Consider the following 21,129-nt stretch of genomic DNA (forward strand, 5'->3'; position numbering starts at 1 on the left):
GGCGCCTGCTGGAGCCCAGGCCTGGGGCGTCCCTCTCGCTTTCTCCTTCAGTAGGAAGTCGGAACAATGTAGCCCATGGTCAATCCAGCCTTGGAGACTGTGACTTCAGAAGTCACTCTTGGCCAATCATTTTGTCCCTGGAGAAAAGGAGCTGGGCCACTGGGGTCAGTCTGTCCATGTTTCTGCCCCCACTTTCCTACTGAAGCCACCATCTGCCCACCCCCCGACTCCCCCGGGCCCCGATGCTGTGGGCACCCATTCTGACGTGGCTCTCCTTCCCACACAGGCATCTTCATAACAACCACATCCAGCATCTGGGGACCCACAGCTTCGAGGGGCTGCGCAATCTGGAGACACTGTGAGTGTGGGTTGTGGTGGACTCTGTCCTGCCTCGTCATGACAGCCTGGAGCCCCGGAGTCGGGAGGGAGGGTGGCAGAGGGAAAGGCCAGCAGGACTGGGATGCTGGCTCTGGCTCCGGGCTCATCCACATTCCCTTCCCTGGCCCTTTCTCTAGAATGTTGCTCCAAATGAATTCCTTCCTCCTTCAGGGGGGCGGAATTGCCCTCCGGGAGTTTGGAGTGGCCCAGAGAAGGGGAACCTAGGATCTCTGCCAGCAGAGACCACCAAAACAATGAAAATTTTAGACAGAAATGGGAACAGTGAGGAGAAGCTAGAAGAATTAGAATAGGAAGCCTGGGAACGGGAGGTTGGGGGTGGGAATGGGGCTGGCTCGATGGCAGTTTGACATCTGTTTAAGGGTGGCTGCTGACAGAGGGAGTGTGACATCACAGGGTAACACCAGTCCTGTTTGCCAGTTGACCTAACGAGCTAGATGGTTAATGGGGAGATGGCCCTGTCAGTGCTCTGGCCTGCCTGTAAAAAGCACCCAAGCTGTTGACTCTTAAAAAGCCATACTATTCACACATCATCATCCTGGAATTCAGTTACAGTCAGAATGCACCCAAACCCACCCATCATTTCCTCTGGACTCCTGCCAGCACCCGCAGAGTGGACTGAGTGGGCCCCGCTTGAGCAAACAACTGGCTGGGCTCTCTGAGCACTCCAGCCTTGCCAGCTGGGGTCCCTGGGCTCCCACGAGGGGGCTGGCAGCCACGACCACCTGGTACAGGCCTGGGAGGGCAGCGTCGGGGAGAGAGGGCCCCCAGGTCACCAAGTGTGGGCCCCTGAGGCTGGGGAAGGGCTCTCGCTGTGGGAGCAGAGGCGAAGCTGCTCCTGCCCCCCGTACACACACCCTTTCTCCACCCCAAAACACACACCAGAGCATCACTCCTGGGGCAAGGGGTTTTCAAGAGTCCAAAGCAGCAGAGGAGAAAATGCTGGGAGACAAGCTGTGACCTGAGGAAGGATGCGTGGGGAAGACCGTTTGGCGGCTCTATCCCGGGAGGCCTCTGCTGTCTGTGTTTGCGGCTGTGGAGGGAGGGATGGGAGGCAGAGACCTATGCTCCGCTCCTCTTTCCTGTGGGCAGGAGACCAGGGCCGCGGTTACTCCTTTGGGCTCAGCCTGAAGCAGGAAAAACAGCAGAGCGGCTCCAGCTCTCCCGTGTCCTCCCGCTCCAGCTGACTGAACACCCAGGAGTGCGGTGGGAGGGACGGGCCCCAGTGCGGAGTCAGGAAAGGGAACCTCTTCCCACTGCTGCGTGTGACTCAGGCTGTGTGTGTCCCTCTCTCACTGTCACGGACAGTCGGACAGTTACCACTGGACATTCCAGCCTGCTCAGTCAACATGCTAACTGATGTCCAGGAGGGTGGTATGACCCCAGAGTCACTTCCTCAGTTAGGACAGAGTGATCTAGGGCGTCTTAACTGAGAAAACGTAAAACATGAACGTCCCTAGCTTGTGCCTGCCGTCCTCAGTCATCTGGGTCGACTGTGAATTGTCTAAGCCTACTACGTGCCAGGTGCCGGAGGATTCCGAGTGAGAGAGACGGCCGTGACCCTCTCAGAGCCCGTGTGCTCAGGAGACACGGATCGGTGTTTAGAGCTACTGGGTGTCAGCAGAGCAGGGGGATCCAGTGTCATCTGCCCTGGAGTGTGGGGGCCGTTAGCTGTGCCGGGAAGTGGGGTGAGGAGGAGGCACATACACTGGGTGCGGGTTGGCACCTCTAAAAAGCCAACCAGCAGTGATTTCTTCACTTTTGGGGCATGCTGCCTAATTCCTTCTCAGTGAGCCACTGGACTGCCATGCACGCAGGGCGTTTGGCTCAGCTGGCGCTGGCTTAGCTTCAGAGCCATCCTGCCGCTAAGCACCATGGTGCCTTTCATCTGCAGGAGCACTTGGCCTCGTCCTCAGAGCCCAGGCTTGCACCCACTTTACAGGTGGGAAAGCCAAGGGGAAGAGACTGGAAAGGTCCCCACTTCACACTGTGGAGGCAGGACCAGCTGGTGGCATCAGACAGCCTGTTGTAAAGCCAGCTCTACCAGCCGTGTCACCTTGGGGACATTGTCTGCCTCTGGGAGTCTGGTTTTCGATGACACTGATGATACATTTGACCTCACAGCGTGGGCGTGGGTTAAATGAGATGATGTATGCAGGGTCCTGACAGCCTGGCAAACCGCATTAGGAACCTGCCCTGTGCTCCCTCCTGTCTCCCCATCCCTCCTCCGAGGGCCTCTGTCTCAGCAAAGCCCCTTCCTTCCCTGCCCTTGAGGGTAAGTTCTTCTTCCAACTTTTAATCTTCAGTTAAAAAGGAGAAAGTGTGTTCTTTATCCTCTACCCTCCAGAGCAGTTGCCCAGAGCCTGCAGGGCGTCCAGCAGTGGAGAAGGGAGGCATGCCTGGAGAATAAAAGGAGAGAGACAGATAGTCAGGCCTTTTAACTGTTGCGTAATTGGCTCGTTCTCAGCCTCGGTTATTGCTCTGGAGCCTTTCCTGGGAGCTTCTCACTGGAGGGTATTTCTCCCTTGGCTGTAAATCTCTGCCGCTCCGGCCTCTCACCTCTGCAGCAGAGGGAGGATCAGAGCCCCTGGCCCTGCTGTGGCTTGGCTCCCTCGACAGGCTCCTCCCAGGAGGGAGAGCAGCACCCAGTCATTCCACCTGGGAGGAAGGCCAGGTGCGGGCGTGCACACGTGGTCCCGCAGCCACCCCGTGCCACACATAGCAGGTGATGCCTCCATACAGCGCTCACGCCACGCTCTCAAGCCCTCCATGCTGCCACCCCACACCCAGCACAGTGCAGAGACACCTGCTGCAAATGCACCCATGGCAGCGTGGCCTCTGTTAGGTCCTCTGCTCTGGGGGCCAGACTGCCTGGGTCCCACCAGAGGTTCTGCCTCTGCAACCTGGCTCAGTCAGAGCCAGTAGCCCCACCTCTGTGAGCCCTGCTTCCCTCATCTGCACAATGGGCTACCCCAAAGGATGAGCGATAAGCAAGGCACTCGTGCACCATGCTCTCTTTTACTCCGAAAGAGCCAGGCAAATCCAAGTGATGTGGGCAGGCGCCGGGGGCTGGGCACCACTGTGCCCTCTCTCCTGCTAAGCGGAACAAAGCAGGCAGACTGCAGGCCCTGGGCACAAGCCTTGTGCACTCTGCAGAGTCTGATGGCGCAGGGAGAGGCTCTGGGGACATTTCTCCCGTTTCAGCTGATGCCCTCATCATGATTCCAGACCTGACCAAGACACCCCAGCTCTGTCCTGCGCCCATACCTCCTTTCTGCTCCCACACTGAGGATGCCCCATTACTGTTGGGAAGGTCAGAATCAGAGACGGGCCATCCCCCAGCCCGTGAAGTACTGTTTCCTCCACTTTCCAGATCAGACCAAATCCAGAGTTGTGGGGCGAGTGGCCCAAATTTCTACAGTTTGTGAGTGATGGTTAACCACTAGGACCCCAACCTCTTGCTTCCTGATCCATTGCTCCATTTAGCACCAGCTCCTGTGAGGTCAGATCAATTACAGGACTTCCCATGTATCTAGGTTGAGAAATAAGAGAAGGCACGACCAAGAACAATTCTGGGAAGGTTCTCCTAGGAGGTCTCAGGGACCTGAAACCAGGCCCCTGCGCCCTTAGGTCAAGGCTTGGAAACACATTCTTGGAGGCCACGCATGCTGTTCAGAGCTGTCAGCTAATGATCCTTGAATCCCCAGCTACACTTACCAATGAAATCAGTGCAAAATTAAAAAAACGCCTAGCACACACAATTACACCTGAGGGGCCTGCCCCTACTCCCTAGTTTGGGAGTTTGATGTCTGCATCTCAGCGAGAACTCAGAGGGGGCAGGGCCTAGGATGGGGCTGGGGCCAGCGGCGCCTCCTCTCCCTCGGGCCTGGGCTATGATCTCTGGGCCTCGTTATAACCTCATTCAACGATCAGACTCAGTTGGAGCTCCTGTGCTGGCTGAATCTTTCCCCTTTGGAGGGAGCCTGGGGCCATATGGGAACAGAAACTTCCAGCTCTAGCCCCCTCTCCAAATCAGGACCAGCATTCAGCAGAGGTCTGGGAGGAGAGGAGGGCAGGGCAGGAATCTGTGGGATTCTGTCTGATAATACAAAATTGTGCATTCTGTGTAAAACCTCCTCTGGGGCCGGATGCTCCAGTGATCTGCTTTTACAGAATGTTTTTACTTCAACAGCAGCTGTGGCTGCAAAATCCTCTGTCTCCATGTCATTGAAACCACTCATGCCAACAGATTTTGCTCTAAGCTGGCTCTGACTTGGTCCTGAAAGTATCCGGCCACCTCTCAGTCCCAGGCACAACAGGTAGCCTTCGGACAGGGACAGAAAACCAGGCAAGTTTCCACCAGAGGTGCTTCCATGGCTCAGGGGCGTCCTAGAGCAGAACACGGACCGGACCCGAGTCAGCAGACCTGGATTCCGTCCTGGCTCTGCCACCAGCATGTGACACGTGCAAGTCACCTGACCTCCCAACAGCCTCAGTTTCCACAAGTGGAAAATGGAGACGATAGTTTACAATTCACACCATGATACTTGCAGTGCCTGGAAGACTGGAGGTGCTTAACCTATGTTGGCTTTCTCTTTCCTGTCCACCCACTTAATGCTGGATGGACAGCAATGTGCCTTTGCCCCTAAATTAATTAATTACTTAACTTTTCTTTTCTTTTTTATTTTTTGACAGCGATGGGTCTTAAGGTGGCAGGGAAGGTATTGGCCAGAAGTGTCACTTCACAACTGCCCATGACGTGACTCATCTCCTCTGTAAGGTGGATAGTCAGGGCATACTGTATTAATCTCCTGTGGCTGCTATAACAAATTACCATAAACTTGGTGGCTTTCAAAAACCCCAGAAATTTATTCTCTCACAGGCTGGAGGCCAGAAGTCCAAAATCGAGGTGTTGTCAGGGTTGGTTCGTTCTGGAGCGTTTGGGTTAGAATCTGCTCCATGTCTCTCTCTTACCTTCTGGTGGCTGCTGGCAATCCTGGGCTCATAGAGGCTTCACTCCAGTCTCTGCCTCTGTCTTCACATGGCCTTCTCCGTGTCTCTTCTTCTTATAAGGACACTTGTCATTGAATTTAAGACCCACCCTATTAATCCAGGATGATCTCATCTCAAGATCCTTAGCTTAATTACATCTGCAAAGGCTCTATTTCCAAATAAGGTCACACTCACAGGTTCCAGGGGTTGGGACTTGAACATATCTTTTGGGGGCTACAATCCAACCCACCACAGCCACCCACTGGCAGGCTCCACGGCAGGGCCCTCTGGGGCAGGCTAAGGGATGGGGCAGAGGTCCAGTTGAATCTCACCATTTGGCCTCTAATCTTAAGGCAAGTGCTGATCATCTGTCTGATAATTCCCTGCAGTTCAGAGAATGAAAAATATTTTTTTCTCAAAGGCTGTTGCATCTTGTATCTCATTTATTCCTCCCACCAACCACTTGTTGAGGACGACAAGACAGGCTTGTGTATCCCTGTGTCACAGGTGAGGAGACTGAGGCAGAGTGGAGGACTTGCCCAAGGTCATCAGGTAATTAAGAGCCAGGGTTGGAACGCGGGTTTCCCTGCCTTTGGCCCAGCATCAGCCGTCGGCCCACACTGCCCCTCGAGGCCAGCCCTGGAAGCGTGGAGGAGCTCTTTCCTCGCCAGTTCTTAATCATCTTACATTTGTGGGTTTATTAGCTGCAAATTTGTGGGCTTTTGTGGCTTATAGAGGAATTTATTGTTCCATATAAAATCTTTTTTTCTGGCTTCCCTTCAGAACCACTAATGACTTCTGACAGGCAGAAAATTGAGCTGCCCAGTGAGCTTGTCCTGTGTCTGTGACCGTGACAAGTTATTAATAGTTCTTCCCAGCACAGCATTCCCTTTCCCGTTGCTGCCGTGCTGGGGTAGCCAAGGTCGCCGTTAGTGTCACTGCTGCCCCTTCCTCCCCTGCTGGCAATGGGGCCAAAGCTTCCGCTCTGAACTCCCCGCCGAGCACCCTGGCCAGCTGGTCTGGAGTGGACGAGGAGGGAGGCAAGGAGGGGTGGGGCCCCATGGGAACCACTTGGCAGTAGGTTCCCCGGTAGATCTGTGGAGAGGAAACTCAGAAGTTCAGGTCTGGCCCTGAGAACGGTGGGAAGGAGGAGCTGGTAACAATCGACGATTACCACCGTATTTTCCTCTGTTTCTTTAGATCCACTTGTTCTATAAATATTTATTGAGCTTCCAGGCACTGGGGAAACACTTATGAACAAGAAAACTGTAGCCACTGCTGTCACGGAGACTAAAGGGCTCTAGACCAGGAGTCCTAGTTCTTTTTAACTTATCGCTAATGTGCTATGCCCAGAATTTCTGACCTCAGCTCCCTAACTCCGTAACCTTGGCGGCCCCAGGTCGACTCTTTTTTTTTTTTTTTTTTTTTTTTTTTTTTTTTTTGTGAGGAGATCAGCCCTGAGCTAACATCCGCCAATCCTCCTCTTTTTTTTTTTTTGCTGAGGAAGACGGCCCTGGGCTAACATCTGTGCCCATCTTCCTCCACTTTATATGGGACGCCGCCACAGCATGGCTTACCAAGCAGTGCGTCGGTGCGCGCCCGGGATCCGAACCAGCGAACCCCGGGCCGCCGCGGCGGAGCGCGCGCACTTAACCGCTTGCGCCACCGGGCCGGCCCCCCCCAGGTCGACTCTTGCTCACACTCTCTCCCTCTTGTTCTCAGCTGGTCTCACCATTGTCAACACTCTAGATTTGCTGATGGCTCTGGCACAGAAGTCGTCTGTCTCCTGAACTCCGGACTTGAATATCCAAAGGCTTTCTTGACATGCTCATGTGGATACCTAATAGACACTTAAACCGAACCCCAAACCTCCCCCCAAGTCCCATCCCACTAGAAGTCTTCCTTGGCTCAGTGATGGCAGCTTTATTCTTACAGTTGCTCATGCTCAAACCTCGCAGTGGTCCAGAACAACTCTCTTTCTCTCACATCCCACGTCCAAGTTGTCAGCAAGCAACATTGGCTCCATCTTCAAAATATATTAAGAATCTGACCACTTCTCACCCTCTCCACTGCCACCAGGCTGGTCCAAGCCCACGTCCTTCCCTCTCTGGGTTATTGCAGTCCTATCTGGTCCTATCTGCACTCCTATCTGGTCATTCTGCTTTCATCCTTGTCATTCTACAATCTTTTTTCAATACAACAGCCAGAGGGACTCTTTTAAAACACAAATCAGACATGTTCCTCTTCTATTGGAAACCCTCCAGTGGCTCCCATCATGCTCTGGAATGAAGCCAAAGTTCTCCATTGGCCCACAAGGCCTCAGATGACATGACCCCCTGCTACCTCTCTGGCCTCACCCTTCTTCAATCTTCTCCAGGCACAATGGCCTCTGCAAATACACCACGTACACTTCTGCCTCAAGACCTTTGCACTGGCTGTTTCCTTTGTCTGGAATGTTCTTTCCACAATTATCCACCTCCTTCAAGACTTTGTTCACATGGCACCTTTTCAGTGAGGTCCTCCCCAATCACCACTTTGCGACCGCTTCTCCCTAAACTCTCCATCTCCTCTTCCTACTTAATTTCTCCCCAGCACTCCATGGTCTGATGTCCTACATTATTTACTTATTTAGGCAGTTTGTCTCTGTCTCCCACCTCGCCGCCGTGTGTTTTGTTCATGGTTGCATCTGCAGCACCCGACACAGGGCGTGACACAGGAAAGATACTCAACAAATATTTGTGGAACAGTGAATGGCTATATGGCCCCTGGCAATCTCTCTTCCTCTCTGAGCTTCAGTTTCTCGATCTGTGCTATGGGAGCACTGGATTATCTGATCTCTAAGGTTCTTCCCAGTTCCAGTCTGCCATGTTCAGTGCTAGGCAAAGTCACCAGCCCAGACCTCGTCCCTGAACCCCAGACTTAAGAATCTACATGTTAGTTCTCTCCAAGCCCAGGAGCAGCACAGATGTCCCATGTTCCCTAACTCGGAGAAATGCCTGGACATGGGCCGAGCCCACTGGGATGGTCCCCCATCCTTGCCTTGGGGCAAGGTCGCTGTCCCACAAGCCCCATGGTTCAGAACCTCGGGACCCCTACTTTAGACCAGCGAGTTGAGGTCACTAGGAGAGATCCTCAGGAGCACCTCAAAGCCTCCGGGTCCCTGCATTAACAGCATCTAGGTGAGGGGGTTCTGCCCACAGGGATCTGCCCACATCTAGAGGACGGGGTCCTGTTCTGAGTATCATATCCTAAGAGTGACAGGGGCTTTTCTGGGGAGGGTGGTGAGAAGATGAAGTGTCTACAAACCTTGACTCAAAGAACTTGGGGAATCCTTAGGTGGAATAAGATGATTGTTTCTGGAAGACAGAGGACCCATACTTTGTGGTCTTCCAGCTGAAGAGGTGAGGGCCAGGGAGGAAGAGGAGGTGGTGCTAGCTCAGGAGGAGGAAGGATTACCGGTCCCAGGAGCAGCCCAACAGCGGCAGCACCGACACGCGGCAGTGGGCACCCTGCCTTTTAGACAGTTCAGGCGAAAGCTGGATCCCCGTCTGACTGGAATCCCACAGATGATTCCTGCTGCGGGGGCAGGTGGACTGTGACCTTTGACCTCCCTTCCAATTCTAGGCTTCTCTGCCCCCTGGTTCTCAGTTAGGACAGGACAAGTAATCTCAGTATCGGAGAGCAGCAGCTTTCCTTCAAATCTGCACTGCGAGTGCTTCAGGGAGCCTCTGAAGTTTCTTCCTGCGCGGAGGAGAGTAGGTGGAAGAAGGTGGAAGGAAGGCGTGTCTGTGTCTCTCAAGAAACCGACGACAATTTACTAATTGCTGCACTTATTAATGGGTGGCCCTTTATGTAGGTGGTTTAGAAGGTAAAACAATGCCATTAGTCATAAAGCTTTGTGGGTTCCTGGCTCACTAAGTTGTCTGCCCTGAGCGTGTGGAGTCAGATTCAAGGCAGAGCCTCTGTCTGCAGGGCGGGAGAGCAATTAAGACGCGTTTTCATTGCGCTCGGCTTTGTTTACAGGCCTCCAGGAGATGAAAGAGCTAGGCTCACCCACATTCCTCGATGTGCCTTACCTTTGACCTGGCAATAAACACAGATATTAGCCTGGAGAATAGAAGTGTAAGCAGAAGCCCAATTAATGATATTAATCCTCTTTATTGCTGTGAAAAGTAGATAGACCAACCTGTGTGTCTGCTGTTGCCGTGTCTGGTGAGTGGAAGCGTCTGTCCCATGTCTAACGTCTGGTAAACGAAGAGGGAAAGGCAATTGGCAATGTTCGAACGTCTGCCCCGTGCAGGCTCTGGACCAGGTGAAGAGAGCAGCCTCATGTCAAGAGATCCCTGGTTTACAGGTGACGAGACACACTGAGCAAAGTTAAGTGACTGGTTCAAGATAATCCTGTGGGCGCCTCTCCCTGTAGGGAGAGGACAGGAGCTCTCCCTACGCTCACATAACACACAGAAGGACGTCCGACCTCCAGTCGTAATCGTCTGGCTTTGACATGTTTGTGCGCACCTGGGGGAAGCCTGAGCTTCCCTCCGTTTATCCTCTTTCCCATTCTCCCTAAAACTCTCTCCTCAGCCCTGTTGTTCGGAGTGTAGCCAGGACACAGCCCTGGGTAGCAGATAGAGAGGATGTTCGACCAGGACCCCACGGCTCTGGGACTTCCAGCATTTCCCTCCTCTCTCCGAGCCTCAGTTTCCAGATCAGTAAGAAGGGGCTGGGCGAGACAACTGTAAAGCTCTGCTGGTCTGCACTCTGAACCCAGTGAGGCTCCCCAGGACCTTGGGAGTGGCCATCTCTGCACAGCCGGCTGGCAAGGAGGAAACTGGGGATGTGGGTCCTTGAGCAGCTCGGGGCTTCAGTTGCCTTCTCAGCCACTTTCACCAGTTGCATGGGTTTGCCGTCAGCTTGGATTGGGTTTGGCTGGACATGGCTGGGCAGACGAAGGGAGGATTAGCCTGGACAGCTGCAGCTTCCAGACTGGATTCCAGCTGGAGCTGGGACCAGTTTCTCCTTAACTTCGACCTTCCCCCTCTGCTCCCAGATCCCGGGAGCAGCAGATGGAACAATTAACTCTTCCTGGGCTTCTGGCTGATTCTGGGCTCTTTTTTTTTTTTTTTTTTTGTGAGGAAGATCAGCCCTGAGCTAACATCCATACCAATCCTCCTCTTTTTTGCTGAGGAAGACTGGCTCTGGGCTAACATCTGTGCCTATCTTCTTCCACTTTATATGGGACGCCACCACAGCATGGCCTGACAAGCAGTGCATCGTGCGCGCCCGGGATCCTGACCCAGGCTGCCAGCAGCAGAGCGTGCTCACTTAACCACTATGCCACGGGGCCAGCTCCTGATTCTGGGCTATTAAAGATAATAGACTATAAAGCCACGGATGGAGGAGTTTTCCAGCTGCTGTTTAGGCATCGTAAACCACTCTCCAACAGAAGAATCAGACTGAGCAAGGCTTGTGCCCCAGGAGGCCTTCCCTGCAGCTGCTAAGAGCCTGCATGTTAGAGTTGAATGCCAAGGAGCCGAGACCCTGCCCCCATGCGGCCAGCCACAAAGGCCCAAGCAGCCCCTCCAGGCCTTGCACAGTGAGCTCAAGTGGTCATCCTCGACCATGGACTTTCACACATATGACCCTGTACCTGGGCTTCCGGAAACCCAAAAGGGAGCCCACATCCTTCCTGACTACAGCCAGCTTCCCGTCTCATGGGGAGATGCGTGCACACAGATAACCCCATTCTGGATTCAGCCACCTGGACTTCATCCCAGCAGTCCCTTCCTAGCTGTGGGATCTGGGCAAGTGACTGCCTCTCTTTGTGCCTCAGTTTCCCATCTGCAAAGGGAGGTAATAATAGCACCTTCCTCAAAGGGCTGGCGAGGCGATGAAATGAATTAATACATGTAAATCACCTAGGACAGTGACTGTTACGTAGTAACTACTATTGTCATTGTTACCACCACCACTGCCGCCGCTGTGACCAGGCTAACGCTGAGCGCGTTTCTGGAGATACACCAGGAAAGTGCTGAGAGGGTGAGGGATTTGTCCCAATTGCAGGGACGGGGCTGGCTTCATGCAAAAGGCATATCAAAGCCAAACTTCAGAGGACGACTAGGATTTCAACAGCTGAGGGTGTGGGGAGGACATTTCAGGTCGACAGCGTGAGCGACATGGGTAAACACACGAGATGGGACAGCAGATGGAGTTGGAGACAACTTATGGCATCACCGCCCATGATGAAACTTGAACTTTGTTCTGTAAGCAACGAGGAAGCCTTTCCGATTTCGCAGCAGGAGAGTGACAGTCAGCTTTGCATTGTAAAAAGGTTTTTCTGGCCATGTAGTAGCTAAGAGTGTGGGCTCAAGACTCAAGCTCCTAGGTTTGAATCCTGACTGGGATGCTGAGCCATTAATGTAGGCAAAGTTGCTGTAACAAATGGGCCAAAACACGCCTATGGCCCAGACACAAGAGAAGTTTATTCCTGGATCATGTGACATTCACAGAGGGTGTCTTCTTGGCAGGTGGTCCTCCTCCATGGGGTGACTCAGGGACTTGGCTCCTGGGGATCTCGCCAGCCCCAGGGCCTCATGGTCTTTGGCATCCAGCTGGTGGAAGGTGGAGAGACCACGGAGGAGACAGGCTGGCAGTTTTATAAATCCTGGACTAAACATAGCACATCCCACTTCCGTGCACCTTCCATGGGAGAGAATCTGGTCATATGGCCACACCTCCTGCAAGGGAGGCTGGGAAATGCACTGTAGCTACACTCCTGGCTATTCCTCCTGTGACTGTGCCCTAGAAATTTCTGCGGTGATGGACATGTTCTAATCTGTGCTGGTGTGGCGGCCACTAGCCACGTGTTGTGATTGAGTGCTGGAAGTGTGGCTAGTGAGACTGGGAGCTGAACTTTTAATTTTATTAACTTGTAATTAATTATGTAAATAGCCTCACATGGCTAGTGGCTGTGGTATTGGGTAGTGCAGCTACAGAGGAAGGAGAGTCTGGATTTTGGTGGACAGAGAGTGGTCTCTGCCACAGCCGTTTAATAACTGGGTCTGATGGGACAACTTATTTAACATCTGTGTCTCACTTTCCTCAACTATAAAATAAGTGTAGTAGTCATGTCTACCTCCAAGGCTGTCATGAGGATTAAGAGATCATTCGGGAAAAGCACTCAGTGCCTGGCACAGAATCGGTGCTCAACCAAGGCTGTCGTATGGACGACCTGGCAGCAGGACTCCAGTTATAGGCGTATGCCACAGTCCGGGGGAGACACCCGCCCAGCCTCTCCGCCAAATATACCCCTCGCTCAACCAAACTACACCACTGTTCTTCTCCAAACTCCGCAGCACACACCCTCTACACCACGCTCCCTCTGCCTGATCCACTGTCCCTTCCTTCTCTACCCACTGAAATCCCGCCCGGCCTTGAAGACCTGGTTCTAAGGCCACAGCCCTGTGAAGCCCTCTGGCCCTCCCAGCTCTGTGTGAGCTCCACAGCCTCCAAAGGCCCCGGTGCTCTGTGCGTCCTCCAGGCCCTACTGCATCGTGCCGAGGCCACTCATCTGGTTGTCTTGTGCATCCTTCTAGACAGGAACGTTTCTTACCCACTTCTCCACCTTCCACTTTACCCAGCAGAATTCTTTGTATATTTTGAGGTGTGGCTGTATGACCAGATTCTCTCCCATGGAAGGTGCACGGAAGTGGGACATGCTACAGTTAGTCCAGGATTTATAAAACTGCCAGCCTGTCTTCTACAGGCAACAAGCATCCATTGTACTGAGCTGAACTCATCGGGGCAGAGAGTTTCAGAGACACGTCCCCTGGACAGTCAGAGCCAGAGACAGCATCTATGCAGCACCAAATGAAGCAGGGCTTTGGCAATTGCCCAGGGCATTGAATCTGTGTGGACATCGAGTGGGAGAATTCAGGGCACTTCCTTGGCATGTAGTTTGCAGAATTCTCTTTTTTTTTTAATTTTATTTATTTATTTTTTCCCCCCAAAGCCCCAGTAGATAGTTGTATGTCATAGCTGCACATCCTTCTAGTTGCTGTATGTGGGACGCGGCCTCAGCACGGCTGGAGAAGCCGTGCGTTGGTGCGCGCCCGGGATCCAAACCCAGGCCGCCAGCAGCGGAGCGCGCGCACTTAACCGCTAACCCACGGGGCCGGCCCTGCAGAATTCTTTTTGACATTTGCAGTTTTTACTCTCCCACATTTCTCTACAAAAATTGCCTTTTAGTTCACATGCTTTTTACCACGTGCCTTTTTCCCCTGTCTGTTAGGCCATTCCTGGCAGAACTCCCAACCAGAAACCGGCAGGGAGGCCTGGAAGCACTCAATCTGGCTGCCTGGACAGAGATGCAGTGAACCGTGTGAGGCTCCATGATGGCAAAGTCACAGGGGACCATCCCATGGTTTCGGTGGCCTGTGCAAGCCTGACAGGGCCCTCAGGATGGGCTAGTGCCTTTTTGACATCAACCTCCAAATACCCTAGAATTCCTTAAGAGTCTGTTAAAGTTTTTCATTAATCAACTTTTATTTACTCATTTGACAGGTATTTGCTGAGCTACTATGCCAGTACTATTTTGGTGTTTAGAATACGAAAGAGACAAAATTCCTATGTTCAAAGAATTTCATTCTAGATGGGTGGGAAGAAAATAGACAAACAAATGTATGTCAGATGTTGGTATGCTCTATCTATGAGGAAAAAGAAAGCGGGGCATCTCATCATCTATGGCTACATAACAAATCACCCCAAAACTTAGTGGTGTAAAACAATTGATGATTTCCCATGAATCTGTGGGTTGGCTGGCTCCTCTGGGCTGCTCTTCCCCTGGGCTCTTCCCTTGGGCTCCCTCACGAGGTCGCAGTCAGCTGGAGGCCCAGCAAGGGCGAGAGGCTCTCAGAAGGTCTCACTCACGTCTGGGGCACTGGTGCTGGCTGGCTCCTCTCCATGTGGCTCTCGTCACTCAAGAGGCTAGCCCGGGCCTCCTTACATGATGGAGAGAGCAGTCCAAGATAAGACAGAGGCTGCGAGGCCTCCGTGACTCAGGACCAGGTTGCACCACGTCGCCTCCACCTCATTCTGTTGGTCAGTGCCCGTCACAAGACCAGCCCAGTCTCAGGAGTGGGGAGGCGCAGGCCATCTCTTGATAGGAGAAGCTGCAAACGACTTGCAGCCACTTTCTTTTTCTTCAGCTTTATTGGGATGTAACTGATGTATAGGGTTAAGGTGTACATGCTGATTTGATACAGTCATATACTGTAAAGTGATTAGACTTGTGGCCACTCGTACTCTCCCACACAGGGTAGAGGCACGTGCTGTTTCACACAGTGTGCTCAGGGAGGCCTCTCGATGAGGGGTTATTGGGTGGAGACCCAAATGAAGTGGGGAGCAGCCATGTCCAGGTGGATGGAATCGAAGGCAAAGCTCTGAGACCAGACCAGTGCGATTCTCTGAGTTAAGATGATGATGTACTATTAAGGCCTTGAGTGAAGATGTGCTTATATTACTTAAGGGAAATCCAGTTCTCCTCAGGGACAGTAGAGAATCCCCAAGTGAGCTGAAGCAAGTTAAACAGGGAACACTTGATCTGTAGGTACCGAGATGTGAGGGTGAACCGTTTACGCACGCTAAGACCAGAAAGAGTCGTCTGCGAATCCCTGCTGCCTCCGTCCTCAGCTCTCCCAGCCCGACGTTCCTGGCACCTTCTGTGCCCATGGTAGAGCCCCAGGGCTGTGAAGACTCTCCCTGCTTCCCATCCAGGGCCTCTGGTTCCAGGGAAAGTTCTCTGCCCACATCCTCCCCTCACCAGCCCGTGGAGCCTATCTGTGAGCCCATCAAGGTTTATGCATTGGAGGGAAAGGTGTCCGATTCACTCGAGAAGGAGCAGAGCGGAGCAATGGGCCTGCGCTGTAATTACCCCATCACCAGTACGGTCTGAGCATAATCGGGTAATTAGTGCGGGGGGGTGGGGCAATTATCCGGCTCACTGACTGCCAGACGCTTGTCACGGCTCTTCCAGCCCGTGGGCCGGGCTCCTGGCTCTACCTCAGACTATTAAGTGTAATGACCCTGTCATGCAGAGGAACCTGTCATTATTTCTGTGTTAACATGGTATTTACCCACAAAACCTGCCAAGTCACTCTGTAATTAAAGGGCCTCCGTGCGTCCCCTGCCCCGGCGTGGGACAGTCCTCTTAGGAAAGTTGTCAGGGCAAGAGTGGCTTTAACAAGGCTGAGAAGATGGGCCAGGGTCATCCTGGGGGGCTCAAGAGGGACACCGTAAGCAAGCCTCCCCACCATTGCCAAAGCCTGGGACGTGCACTCCAGCCTCAGGAAGTAGAGGCCTCAGGACAGCCCCCCAAAATCGGGCACCTTTCCACAGGCGCTAACTCACTGGCCACTGAGTGAAACAAAAGCCACCTTTAAAATTCTGAAAGCTGGTGTCTCCTGTGGTCTCTCATGGGGTGGAGGAGGGAATCCCATCTCGTGGGTTCCCACACTCTGAACGTCCTCCATGGCTCTTCTCTCCTTTCCCAACCACTCTTGCTGCCTTCCTCCTCATTGGGTGGGGCGCCCTGCCTTTGGGGCTCCTTTCTATTTTGTCACCACGAAGGGCACAAACACAGAAGACCCCTTAGAGGGTGGAAGGGGTGAGGCTGTGGTCATGAACGGGTCAGCACTTTGCCCCGCTGCCTGAACAGTGCTGTGATGGGCGTCGTTGTCCAGCATCTTTACACTCCGGTGCAGGCTGCTCTGTAGGACAAATTCCCGGACTTGGAGGAACTGGGTATGAATCTTTGAATTTGAAAAGATATTGTCAAATTATGTCTCAAAGGTCATACACAAATTTCCACTAATAGTTTATTAGAATGTTCGTTTCCCCACATCCTTGCCAACTGGGTTACTACCACTTTTTAAAATTATTTCCATTGTTTTCTGATTATACATGTGATACGTGTTCATGGTGAAAAGAATGACAAATGCAGAAAAGGGTAAGAGAAAATAACAACTTGCTGTCATGCCACCACCCAAAGATAAGGAGCACTGTGCATTCGTATAGAAGACGACAGCAGGGGACACAGACAGCCAAGGCAGTCACCTGAGGAGCCTTCCAGAATCCCTAGTGCTGGTGACAATGTGTCACCTTGTCACTGCCCCCTTCTCCCCCCAGCCCCTCCCCAGCCACTGATGTCTCCAAAGGCTTGAGATATTTTCCTCGGCCAGTGGGGACTCTTCTGAGGGAGTCAGTTCCATGTGTCCACATTCCTAAGTGTCCCCTCAAAACAGTTCTGCTGCCAGAAGGCTCCAAGCCTAAAGGTTGATACAGGAGGAACAGCAAATGAGCATCCCAAACGTGTTTCCAGGCATAGACAGCTGGATCTGCCAGACTGGAAACCATCTCTCTGGCCAACCCCAGAGCCAAGTTTCCGTTTCTCAAGGACCGTGACATGCCCTGTTAGGGCCCCGCTAATGACTGCCCTGCCTTCCACTCCAGAGACCTGAATTACAACGAGCTGCGGGAGTTCCCGGTCGCCATCCGGACCCTGGGCAGACTGCAGGAACTGTGAGTGCCTCTGCTGGTTTCTCTGGCATCCTCTTCTCCCAGGGCAGGGACCGAAGCCAGCCCTGGGCCTCCTGCATGCCCTCAACTCCCGTGGTCCCTGTGAAAACTGTAGCTGCCCCTCCCACCCCCAGGGCAGGTCTGAGTAGTCACAAGCCTCATTGGCTTGGCTCTGAGCATCTCCGAGGGTCATCAGCAGAAATGGCCCTGAGCCCTTCCAGCCTGGGACACACGTGGCACCAGCCACCTCCTGTTAGTCTGGGCCTGGTACCACCCTTGCCTTGGTTGGGTGCATCCAGAGATGAATGAGGAGAAGAACCAGGGCTGGTTTACAGGGTCACTCCTCAGCACCTTGTCCCCACAGGGGAGGCGAGAAGCTGGCTCTGGTTCCCCACAGCCACCGCTTATTCTATTTTAGCATTTACTGAGCACCCACTATGCCGAGCTGTTCCTAAGGATCCTTCGGGCCCATTGAGGACACAGAGTGACATGTGTAAAGCAGGGAACAGGACAAGGCAGTTTAGGGTCGTATATAATTCCGACCCTAAATTGTATAGTATTAGCTAAAACAATTGTGGGAGTCCAGAGTAACATAGAAGGAGCGTTGTGGGCTAAGGCATCCTGAGATTGGCCTGGAAGGATGGATGGGATTTAGGTGGCGATGACGGGGAGGAGGGGAGGCATTTCAGACAGACGACAGTGTAGGAAGAGACCCACATATGGAGCTGAGTGGGCAGAGGGCCGACTCTGGGAGGGAGACCAGCCTGCCTGTGGGTGAGGCTCCTAGGAAACAGTGAAAGAGCCATTGTACGGTGGAGCAGAGCCAGAGGGAGGGAACTAATGTCTACGATCAGAGCCCCAGACAGCACGGCATCTCTACTCCAGCTACCCCTAAGACCTGTGGTACCAACCTTATGCCACCGCCTCTACCCCACCCAGAAGTCTGAAGGGGCAAATGTCAGATGCGTGTAGCAATAGGGAGCAGCTGGACCAGCCGGAAGGAAGGGTCAGAATGAGAAACCACGGGAAGTCCTCCAAAGAGTCACCAAGGTCTGACTTTTCCTTTGAGCTGGGACGCGAAGGAAGGAAGGGGTTTGAGCAATTGAGAGGGAACAGAGTGTGCAAAGGCATGAGGACAAGAGATAAGAACACATTAGGGGAAAGAGCAGAGACCTAGGTTAGCAGAAGCAAGGAGTGCGTGTGGGGTGTGTCCGTCTGTCTGTCTCTCTCTCTACATCTATGAGAGAAAGCTGCCTCTGTCTTATATACATCAAAATCCCTCAGAGCAGAGCCCAGCACCAGACACAGAGGAGGTGTTCAAAAGCAACAAGGGGATGAATGAATGAATGAACCGGCCTGGGCGGGAGGCACTAGCTGGAGGGGACCCTGTGAGTGAGAGCCTGGAGATGGAGGTAACGCGGAGAGGGCAGGACAAAGAGAAAGGGAACTGAGCCAGGAAGACACAGGCAGAACCCAGAAATCTCCAGAGAAAGGGAGGAAAGGGGCCTGCTCACCATGGATTATGTACTTTTCAGTTCATCTTTTATTTCCAAATATTCTCCCCAACTAACCAAACCCATGATTCCCATCTTCCGGAGCCCCAGACACTCAGCCAGGTGCCTCAGTCCCATAATGCCACCCATAGTCGCTCAACATCCCCCTTGGCATCACATCCCTCCGGCTGCTACTGCACTTCTGTGCTTCTCAGTTTCAGGGCCTCGAGGCCAAGCTGGCCTCCATTTGGGGAGCATCCCCCATCCCCAGAGCCCCTGGAAGCTCTGTTTTTCCCACCTCCTCCCACACCCTCTTGGCTTTCTTCTTGGGACTCTCCAGGCTTACCACCACAAGTGTTAGGAAGAAAGATGATGAGTTACTGAGCAAAGGAGGAGTCAAAGGCAGGATTTGAACCTGGAATCCCAGGCTGAAGTCCCTTTGGTCTCACGGCCTTTCTGGCCGGCTGTCAGAAAGCTCCGTGAAATTCCACGTCCCTCCCTCTCCACCCTTCTCCCCAAGTCCTCGCTTAACCCCGGGGCTGTCTTCCAGGGGCTTCCATAACAACAACATCAAGGCCATCCCGGAAAAGGCCTTCATGGGGAACCCTCTGCTGCAGACCATGTGAGTCTTTCTCCATCTCTTGGTGCTGAGTGGGGTCTAGGGGAGGAGGACGGGTTTGGGGGCAGGACCGTGGGAGGGGCGCTCTCTCCTGGTCTCCACGGGTCACAGCTGAAAGCGCCAAAGAACAGAACTGGGTGTTTGGGTCTTCTTCTTCCAGACACTTTTACGATAATCCGATCCAGTTTGTGGGAAGGTCAGCGTTCCAGTACCTGCCAAAGCTGCACACGCTGTGAGTCGGCTCCCGGAGGCTGCGGCGGCCTGGGCCTCTCCCACCCTCACTGCTCCTCATGCCCCCGCCTCCATCTGCAGACGCCCACCTGCAGGGCACGCCCCCACTGGAGGGCATGGTCCTCAGGGCTGCAGACCCCAACCTGCAGGGCACGGCCCCTACTGGAGGGCACAGTCCTCAGGGCTGCAGCCTCCGCTTGGCTCAGGTCTGTTCCCAGATCTGTCTGCACTCCACGGTCTCCCTCTACCTCCCTGTGGCTTCTTCCCATCTCAAATGGGTGAGGAGGGCCCTTCTCCATAATCACGGAGTTTGATCTGGCCTCTGCAGACGTGCTCATGCTGGCTGTTCCTTAAGTACCTGTAGAAAGGCCTGGCTAAGGTCTGGTTCTCCGGTGGCCTCAGAGCGTGGGTCCCGGGGCCTTTGCTGGGCCACCTTTGGCCTGAAGACCTTCCTTCGTTTTCTCTCTGCCATTCCTTTAGTTCCCAGCCCAAGTCCCACTCCTTCCAAAAAGCCTCCTGGGATTACTCTCAGGGTATGGCGTCACAGTGGCGTAACCAACATCTTCAAAGCACACACTTCATGTTCGTGTCCATTACCACACTCCATCTTCAGCCTACACCTGTGAGGTGGTGGTGTTAGGATATTTTATAGACGGCCTCTGAGGCTCAGGTCCTGCTTGGGCTTGTTTATGGACCCCACACCGCCCCCTCGGGTCCACAACACCCGTTTCCTTGCGCTCCTGTTGTGCGCAGGCCCCATGTGGTCCATGTCCTCACCGAGATGGGGATGGTGGGGAGGGGGAGCCCTCAGTCTGAGCAGCATAAGAGGACCAACGAGAGGTTCTACTAAAGCCCTGAGGTGAAAATTTAGGGGGACACTGCGTCAGCTCTAATAAGAAACCCGAGCACCAAGGACTTTTTCAGAAACCCCCAAGCTGTTGCCTTAAACTGAGCCCAGCCCCACGTTCCTTCCTCTGCCGTTTGCTCGGCGGGGCCTGAGCGCAAGGCTGTTGGCTCTGTTGGGGAGGGTGGGCTGAGCCAGGTAGGAAAAGGGCAGCTTGGACCCTGCTGAGCCCAGTGCAGCCTCCAGCAGGGCCTGAGAGCTGAGGTGATTGGAGGGAGGCTGGGGGAGGATGACGTTTCCCCAGAAGGGGGAGATCCGAGGGGAGGCTCTGAGGACTGGAGCTGGATGGTGAGATGCTCCATCCTTACCCTTCAGAGCTTGTGGCTTCTGTTTCCAGATCCCTGAACGGTGCCGCAGCCATCCCGGAGTTCCCCGACCTCAAAGGCACCACCAGCCTGGAGACCCTGTGAGTGGCTACTCTCGCCTCCCCCTCCTCTGGCCCCAGCTTCGCCCCCAGGAGCAATTCTCTCTAAGGCTGTCCAAGTTCTTTGCCTGCCCCTCATCTGGCCTGCTTCTGCTGCTGGCTCCAGCCTGGCCCAGAGGTCCCTTGGCTCAGCCCCAGGCCGTGGCCATCTCCTGATGTGACACTGCTGCCACAAGGCTGGGTGCGTGGTCAGGGTGAGGGGCTGGCCTTCCCCCATTCACTCTGCTCCCATGTCAGGGTTCCTGACCCCGGGCCCTGGGTGCGCCGAGGACCCATGATGGGGAGGAGGGCTGTGAAACCCATCTCCTTGGCCTTCCTGAAGTTTCATCCCAGCAAGGACTTTCTCATATTCCTGTTATAATAGCCTATAGAGGGGGAGCAGGTGTCAGAGCAGAGCAGACCCTCAGTGCACTCCAGAGAATGAGGGGAATCATCAGGCAGACACCCCAAGTGACAGCAGGGAGTCAGCTGTCCTGTCCCGTGTCACGCGGCTCGC

At 53.7% G+C, this 21,129-nt stretch overlaps 1 protein-coding gene across 1 annotated transcript in view; it reads left to right on the plus strand.

Moving 5' to 3' along the window:
• The window catches only part of LGR6 (leucine rich repeat containing G protein-coupled receptor 6), a 113,144-nt gene that overhangs the window by 77,489 nt on the left and 14,526 nt on the right, over positions 1–21,129 (plus strand). The window contains exons 6-10 of the mRNA XM_058533816.1: positions 287–358; positions 16,897–16,965; positions 19,006–19,077; positions 19,235–19,306; positions 20,547–20,615. Of these exons, the coding sequence (XP_058389799.1) occupies positions 287–358; positions 16,897–16,965; positions 19,006–19,077; positions 19,235–19,306; positions 20,547–20,615 (354 nt within the window). The remainder of the gene's footprint in view (positions 1–286; positions 359–16,896; positions 16,966–19,005; positions 19,078–19,234; positions 19,307–20,546; positions 20,616–21,129) is intronic.

The sequence above is a fragment of the Diceros bicornis genome, chromosome 38 (assembly GCF_020826845.1).
Source record: "Diceros bicornis minor isolate mBicDic1 chromosome 38, mDicBic1.mat.cur, whole genome shotgun sequence".
Lineage (NCBI taxonomy): Eukaryota > Metazoa > Chordata > Mammalia > Perissodactyla > Rhinocerotidae > Diceros > Diceros bicornis.